Source organism: Notolabrus celidotus, chromosome 19, assembly GCF_009762535.1.
Source record: "Notolabrus celidotus isolate fNotCel1 chromosome 19, fNotCel1.pri, whole genome shotgun sequence".
NCBI classification, from domain to species: Eukaryota; Metazoa; Chordata; class Actinopteri; order Labriformes; family Labridae; genus Notolabrus; species Notolabrus celidotus.
The window spans coordinates 13,644,813-13,653,225 of NC_048290.1; the positions used below are offsets into that span (position 1 = coordinate 13,644,813).

General features: G+C 41.4%; 1 protein-coding gene across 1 annotated transcript; it reads left to right on the top strand.

Annotated features, from left to right (window-relative positions):
- Nucleotides 1–694: 694 nt before the first annotated feature.
- On the top strand, nt 695–5,330 carry LOC117831254 (bile salt-activated lipase-like). Its single transcript, XM_034709868.1, has 11 exons — nt 695–783; nt 1,193–1,340; nt 1,411–1,530; nt 1,623–1,820; nt 1,891–2,021; nt 2,157–2,264; nt 3,408–3,522; nt 3,986–4,172; nt 4,254–4,457; nt 4,753–4,962; nt 5,097–5,330. The coding sequence occupies exons 1-11, from the start codon at nt 721–723 to the stop codon at nt 5,281–5,283; spliced, it is 1,671 nt and encodes a 556-aa protein (XP_034565759.1). The 5' UTR covers nt 695–720; the 3' UTR covers nt 5,284–5,330.
- The last annotated feature ends 3,083 nt before the right edge of the window (nt 5,331–8,413 follow it).

An 8,413-nucleotide genomic window follows, 5' to 3' on the forward strand; every position in this document is an offset into this window, starting at 1 on the left:
TGCATTTCTATTTGCGTAACATGCAGCACATGGTTTCCTTCCTTATCACAATTTATTTGCATGACTTTTCTACAGAGCAAATCTTATCTGAAACATTTTGCGGTCTCACAGCACACAAGAAAGAATAAACCTTGTGCTGAAAAGATTTGCCAGAGTGTTTTCTGTGGGTCAACTTGACCACCTTCTCCAAAGCTTAAAGTGTTCATTTGAAACATGTTAGAGAGAGCAGGTGCTTAGCAGAGGCACGGAAACTCGACCTTCGTAGTGCAGAGGTCTGGTGGCTTTTTGATGACCTGGCTGGGGGACATTTTACTGGCTTGGTTTGGGTGAAATTTGGGGTCACTGCTCCTCGAAACAAAGGACCGCTGAGTCTTCAGCTTTATCCTATGATGACAATGCATTGTGTACAAGGCATCCCTGAGTATTTGAATGTGTATAAACAGAATTTAAATCACATCCCATGGGTTTTTGTACCTTTAATTTGTCACCCAACACTCCCATAGCCTTTGGCACAAAGACTATTTGTAAGAGTCGGAGTGAGATTAGAGCCAGTTGTCAGGGTTTACACCAGGCTGTTTCCCATCAGAAGTTTTGAGGTCATGGTCGGTTAAAGCACAGGGCAGCTGTTTTGGGACTGAACGGCGAAATTAAACATTTTGAAGGCTAGGTCTCGTGTATATAAGCACCTGGAGAGACACTTTCTGGAGCTAGACCGCAACCATGGACCAACTGATGATTCTGTTTGCTGTTGTGTTGTCTCTGGGGACGGCTTCAGCAGCCAATGTAAGTCTGTATTCAACTAACAAAAATTTGCAAATGTGTGATTCAAGTAAACATGATTTTGTGTAATAATTCTGTGATTTGGGGGATTTATTAGTGTTTCTTTGAAGAGATCTACCTTCACAATCAATGAGTTATAACTTTGTGTAACCAGTAACAACCTCCTGTTGCTGCAGCTTATCAGCTGGAAGTTTAACAGCTGTGTTTTTACAGTGAAAGATTTGCACACAAAAGGAAATACAAAACAAAAAGAACATTTCTGACAAACATGTTTTCAACACAAAAAGGTTCATATTTTTCAAGTCCTTCTGATAGATGACACTGTATTTTTTTTTAGCTGTTGTGTTAACGTAGACCTTGCTATTTTATTCTGTCACTGAATTCCAAAGCTGTTGTTCGATTGTGTCTCCAGCTTGGTGTGGTTCAAACAGAAGGTGGCAGTGTTCAGGGAAGAAACATCCCCCTCGGTCTGTTCCGCTCAGTGGATGTTTTTAAAGGAATCCCCTTTGCAGACAAGCCTGAAATCCTTGAGAAACCCAAACCTCACCCTGGGTGGGATGGTGAGTAAATATCAGTAAACCATCCCTTTTGCACTGAGAGTTAATGATCAATGTTTTGATCCATTTCCAGGAGTTCTTCAGGCAACACAGTTTGCTGATCAATGTCTGCAGATAAACACAGACCAGACTTCCAGCTCTGGCAGTGAGGATTGCCTCTATCTGAACATCTGGGTTCCTCATGGCAGACAGGGTGAAGGATCTATTCTTCTGTGCATTACTACGTCTTTGGTAATGTTAAACTTGCTTGTAAAATAAAGGCAAACCTCACTTTGTGTTCTTCAGTGTCATCAAACCTCCCCGTCATGATCTGGCTTTATGGGGGAGGCTTCATGGTCGGTAATTCAATGGGGCCAAACTTTCTGGATAACTACCTGTACAGCGGTCAGGAGATTGCGGACAGAGGGGATGTCATCGTTGTGTCTGTGGGATATCGTGTGGGAACTCTGGGCTTCCTCAGCACAGGGGACTCTGATTTACCTGGTAAGGACAACTTTAAGGACTTGTTGGCTGTGGCGATGTTCTCTGTGCTCAAAATCTGTCACCATGACAGGAAACTATGGTTTGTGGGACCAGCATGCTGCTATCGCCTGGGTGCACAGGAACATCCGTTCATTTGGAGGAGACCCTGAAAACATCACTCTCTTTGGAGAGTCTGCAGGTGGAGCTAGTGTCAGTTTCCAGGTGAGAGGTGTCAGTGAAAACACATACTGTTAAAAACACAACAAATACTGTTAATGGAAAATCAATCATTTACTAACAGACACACAGAGCTACACACAAAATAGAAATACGTTCTATGTATTAATCTATACACAGAGTCTTTCCCCCCACAACAAAGGACTGGTCAGAAGAGCCATCTCCCAGAGCGGTGTCGCCTTCTGCCCATGGGCTCTGAGCAAGAACCCACTCAAGATTGCAGTGGAGGTATTTCACTGTGTGTCAGTCTTCAGTGTTTAAGAAAAAAGAGCTAGTTCTAAAGTTCAAGGTTTAGTTCTTTTATATATTTTTTTTCTACTAATATGGAAAAACAAAATTCAACCTTCTTATGAGGTGATGAAAAGTTAATCCCCAAAAAGTTGGGATTCTGGGTAACATGTTGATTAAAAAAAAAACATTTTGATGGTTTGCAAATTATTCAAACCCTTCATTTAATTGAAAAACCTTGCTTAGAAGACAATGTGAACAAAGCCATTACACAGGACCTTTCATATGTTGGCCAACAAGGGTAGTTTAGTCAGACAACTCACGTTTACTTCAGATAAAGTTTATTGCAGCATACAGTATTGTGTTTGGCGTATGGGCTCTGAGCCTCATTAATCCTCGTAGATTATTTAAATGCAGACATTTAGGAGTAATGAGAAAGGACTATCCCCCTCGGAGCCTGCAGGTGGATGCCGGGGAGGAGGTGGGTACGAAGTTTGCACACAGCACTGAGTAGGACAGCAGGAGCACTGACAAAGCAGAGGCAGAGACAGGGAGACTTGCAGCTTAAGTAGACCGTAAAAATGAGAGGATGTTGAGATCAGCTGATAGGGAGGATGATGACGTGTCAGTATGAATGAGCGCAGCTCTAATTGTTTGCCTGAACTAGCTTGCAGGCAGCGCTCCATTTTTGCTGCAATGGCTGAAGTGATTTCCATAGGAAGAAACGGACTGTCAATTCAGAAATTATGTGAATTGAAAAGCACACAAAGAAAGAGATTTAAAGTAAGTACATTATTAAAATGCAAAACAAAAGAATCTGCAAATTCAGTAAACACAAAGGAAGTGCTTCGACAAGGGTATGGGGCATTCAGTAGAACAGTTAATTATTGAATTGAGCATTTTTCCCATTTGCAGCATGCTTACATTGTCACATTTGTCAAAGGCCTTTGCATGTGTTTTTAAATTTGTGTAGTATTTGTTTTAATCATAAAAGAAATTCTTTGGGTCATTGCAGCACAACTGCCCCTATCCTCCGGCATACTTACAGAAGTATAGGTCAATATCAATAGAACATCCTTTCTGCCTGAGTTCAGTATACGGACATTCTGACACTCTAAACTTGTTTTATTATCATGGGATCAGACTGCTGAGAAGATAGGCTGTCCCACTGATGACAGGATGGTGGCCTGTCTGAAATCAACAGATGCTGAGACTCTCACCATGGCCACTCTCCCCATCCAACAAGGCTCCCCAGATCGTGAGCATCTCAGGATCTAACAGCTGTCTTTAGATTGTATGATATCTAAGGCTAAACATAAAGCACAGAAATGTAGTTAATCACAATTAATTGCAGCCTTTCTATCATGCAGTCAATCACATTTTTAATTGCATTTAGAGTTGTATTTTTATGTTTTAAAAACAACTTTTAATTCCACATTAACAATGTAAAGCAATTCTTACCGGTGTTAGAAATTATTTCAAGCAGATGCTCATCTTCCACATGTTAACTGGCCTGCAAGCTATAGCCATGCATTTAGCTTTTGCTGTTGAAAGTTTGTTGCTTCCAGAGTTGACAAGGTGTCTCAGTCGCAAACTATCCTGGGAGGCAGGCTCTCTCTCAAATAACTTTAGTCTTGTTGAGAGAATCAACTGGCAGAGCTCTGAAGCTGAACCGGCCATTCAAATAACCTACAATGTATTTCTGTGTTAATGCTCCTCAGATCCTAATATGTTGAGCATGGTTCTGACTCCTGTGGTTGATGGTGACTTCCTCCCTGATCAGCCGGCCAACTTGTTCCACAACGCTGCTGACATCGACTACCTTGTAGGGGTTAACAACATGGATGGACATGTTTTCACCTTACCGGACATTCCTTCCTTGGGTGACAAGAATCAAGAGACTCCAGTGTAAGACAGTTTTGTGTTCAGGGATAAATTATTATTGTTTTAGGACCTTTTCACAGATAAAACACTTTGCTTACACTGCAGAGAAGACGTGAAGAGGCTCCTCGCTGCTTACGGCAAAGACTTTGGGCAAGCTGGTTTTGATATTGCATTTGCTGAGTACTCGTCTTCTTGGGAATCATCACCCAGCCAGGACACCATCAAGAAGACTGCTGTGGACATCGCTACTGACAACGGCTTCCTGGTTCCTTCACAGGTTGAACTCTACCTGCACGCTGATAACGCCAGGTGAGACAACTGTCGCCTTCTTTTGCATTGAAATGATCTCAGAATTTGCAGATTTTTGTTTCACTCGAGGAGTATGCAGAGTATCAGAATTTTTAAGACAAGGGAGGGGAACGCTGAACTGTTTTGTTTTTGGCTGTGCAGTAGATGAGACAAAGCAGGGATGAAAGCCGGCCAACAATGAAAATACAGAAAGGCCCCTCCCCGTCGCGTTCATCCTACCGCTCTCTTCCAGCTTCATGCATTACCGTGTTGTTCTGGTGATGAAAACAAATCTTTGATCACATCTTTTGACCAGGTCTGGCCGCAGCTTCTCCTACCTGCTGTCTGAGCCCAGTTTACTGGCCGGACCAGGCAAACCCTACCATGACTGGGTGGGATCAGACCACACTGATGACCTTCAGTATGTGTTTGGCAAACCTTTCACCACCCCAAAGGCTTATGGAGACAGACACAGAGACCTGTCAGGCTACATAATCGCCTACTGGACTAACTTTGCCAGAACTGGGTAAAACAAACTTTGCTTTTGGTGAAACATTGTAAAAACAGTAATGTACGCTTTGATTGGTGTTTGATCTTCTTCTTCTTCTTCTTCTTCTTCTTCTTCTTCTTCTTCTTCTTCTTCTTCTTCTTCTTCTTCAGGGATCCCAATAAAGGAAACCTGAAGGTGCCTGTGTTCTGGCCTGAATTCACCAGCAGTGGACAGAAGTTCCTGGAGATCAATGGTAAGATGAACGACAGCTCCGTTGGACAGGAAATGAGGCTCCGCTTTGTTCGTCTTTGGACCAGTATCCTTCCCAGCCTTCAATCAGATGGTGTCACACAGTGAGGCTTTTTCAGTCCAAACAAGATGCCAGAATAAACCTTGTGAAAGAATGATTTGTCAGGGGTGTTTTCTTCAACATCAGTACCTCCCCTGAGGTAGTATGCAGTGGAGGGAACAATAGTTTCATATTTTAAGTGCCAGATTTGCTTTTATGAATGAAATGAGAAACAACCTTTGAGTTAAGGTCAGCAGAATGCATCATGGGTAAATTTACATGGATTAGTCTCATGTAAGTGGAATCCATTGCCATAAGAATCTTGACAGTTTGTGGTCTTGTGGCCTTGTTCTGCACTCTGACCTGATCTTTACCTTCCTATTTCTTATTTGCATTTCTATTTGCGTAACATGCAGCACATGGTTTCCTTCCTTATTACATATTATTTATTTTTAAGACTTTTCTACAGAGCTCTTACTCATGATCCTCCCCAACTACAGCATATCCTTCTTCCCTTTCAGAGTACAGAGACCAAATCTTATCTGAAACATTTTTTTTTTGAAAATATATTTATTGCTTTTATAAACATAGAAAATACAGACTTGACAACACACAAACAAAGCAAAACTTAAAAAATAAAAGCTAACCCCCCCCAAAAGGAAAAATAAAAACAACAACAACAAGAAAGAGCACGTCTGTTGCAATAGCAGCCTTGATCACATTAAAACCTTATCTTAAGCAGTTCTTATTAGGAAAAAAAAAGACACATTTGCAGCAGGATGGTGCAGTTATGACGCAGAATATTAATGTGTGCCACGAAGAAAGTTCAGCAAAGGGTCCCAGATCTTATTGAACACACTTCCTCTGTCTTCTTTGTGGAATCTCAGTCTCTCAAGGTTCAGAGTGTTCGCCATTTCTCCCAGCAAATCAAAGGTGGGCACACAGTCCATCTTCCACACTCTTAGTATTAGCTTTTTTGCAACCACCATTCCAAACAAAACAGCCTTCTTCTCATACTTATCAGCTAAAGATAAGGAGCTTGTAGCTCCAAGGATGGCCACCAGTGGGTCAGGTTTCCAACATTTTCCAAAAGCCTCAGACAAACAGCAAAAGATGTTTTTCCAGTACTACATGACCAGAATGAGTGCGTTAAATTACCTATTGAGGATTGACATCTATTACAGAGAGGAGAAACATCAGGGAAAAAAACTATGCAGTTTTTCCTTAGTAATCCTTAGTAATAAAGTCTGTGAAGTGTTTTAAACTGTATAAGATTTAGTCGTACATTGACTGAACAGTCATGTATATTCTTTAAGTATCTAAAACATTTAGCGGTCTCACAGCTGACGTTCAATGATGTCACATTGGTGCAATTCTTCCAGAGAATTTCACCATTAAGTTCTTTAATCTCCTACCTTTTAGATTTGGCATTAACTTCTCATGGTGATCATTGCATTCCCAAAATCACTTCCTTGATCCAGCTGCTTCCCTTCTGCTCATTTTCACTCCTCACCTCATGTGCTCCGTTTAAATTTGGACAACTGTTACTTTCCTTGAAGGATTAGTCACATACCTGCACAAAGCAAAATAATTTCCTCCTTTCCTCTTGATCTTTCATTGTTATGAATCTCGCCAGCTTCACCTTTTGTTGGGAAGCATGTGTGGGTGTGATGTTATCTCCATTGTGTTGTGAGAGGAAGAGAATACTGTAACGAGTTAAGATTTTGCAACAGTATTTAAAGTTTACGTTAGCTGAAGCTTATAAAAATAAAATTCCCCTTGTTGAAACTCAACCTCTAACCATCACATTTGATTAGCAGAGTTGTTGTCCAGGCTTTATAACGTAGTCTAAAGAACTCCTGTTCCTGATGACTGAACTTTTCTGAGCAGAGAAGCCGAACAAGGAAAGGTAACTCTATCCCCACTCTACTTTCAGTCTAAATTTCCTTCTATGGCCCAACCACAGCACTGTGTGCTTAACACATGCCTCACCACTGATTTCCCAGTATTAATCACATTGTGTTCACAGGATCTTAATGTCTGTAAGCTAGGTTTCTAGTTACACATTATTTACTTATACTGATACTCCAGCATGCACATTTTTACATCTCTACATTACGCTTCAGGAAGCATTTAGATATTAAATTACATTAGGTGATATTCCGAAAAACAGTGAACGAGGAAGTAGAGAAGGTATTTCAGTCAGACAACTCACGTTTACTTAATAAGTTTATTGCAGCATACAGTATTGTGTTTGGCGTGTGGGCTCCGAATTTCATTACTCCTCGTAGATTATTTAAATGCAGACATTAGGAGCAATGAGATAGGACTAACCCCCCTGGAGCCCGCAGGTGGAAGCCGGGGAGGAGGTGGGGACAAACTTCACACAGCACTGAGCAGAACAGCAGGAGCACTGCAAGCAGAGGCAGAGACAGGAGGCTTGCCGTTTAAATAGACCGCCGAATGAGGATGTTGAGATCAGCTGATGGAGAGGTGGTGACGTATCAGTATGATGAGCGCGGCTCGAGTTGTCTGCCTGAACTAGCTTGCAGGCAGCGCTCCATTTATCACATTATTATAAAAGATAGAAGAGAATATTTGTGGGTGCAAAGCAGGAAGACATGATAGTTAGTGTCTGGTGCTGTGATTCCTTTTGTTCAGAATAATTAAGGAAAGGAGCTGTGCGAGCATTCTTTTAGTTTTCATGATTCAGGGTGTTTCAATGGACTTGAGTTTCCTTGTTACAAGCCTTATCCCTCTTTTGATCATATTTGGGATATGGGGTTTACATGCAAACAGAGAAACCTGGTTGTTCATATCTCTGTGTTCATGATAAATATGTGTTAACCGGTTACTTACTTAGATCCTGTGTGTCTCTTTGTAAAAGGTCCGCATCTGTCTGCTGTGGTGGCCTAATTTGAAAGATGCTGAGAGCCACTTCTTTTGTTCTGGTGTTTTGCAGCGTAGTAGTGTCTTTAATGAAGGCTTTTAATGATGATATCACAGATTAGTAGGAAGAAGGCCCTGAACATCACAGGTGACCCATCCCAGCCTTTGCACAACCATTTTGAACTGCTCCCAACAGGTCAGTGTTTGAGACTGCCACGAGCCACAAAGAAGGTTTACAAGAACTCTTTGTTCCAAGAGTAATTCAATTATTAAATTCTTAGATCGCAAAATCAAACCTAACTTTTTAAT

What these genes read in the sequence shown, in the direction of transcription:
- LOC117831254 (XM_034709868.1), top strand. Translation starts at nt 721, where the DNA reads ATGGACCAACTGATGATTCTGTTTGCTGTTGTGTTGTCTCTGGGGACG. An exon ending in GGACGGCTTCAGCAGCCAAT is followed by an intron (nt 784 to 1,192) that starts GTAAGTCTGTAT and finishes TTGTGTCTCCAG; the next exon opens with CTTGGTGTGGTTCAAACAGA. An exon ending in ACTAACTTTGCCAGAACTGG is followed by an intron (nt 4,963 to 5,096) that starts GTAAAACAAACT and finishes CTTCTTCTTCAG; the next exon opens with GGATCCCAATAAAGGAAACC.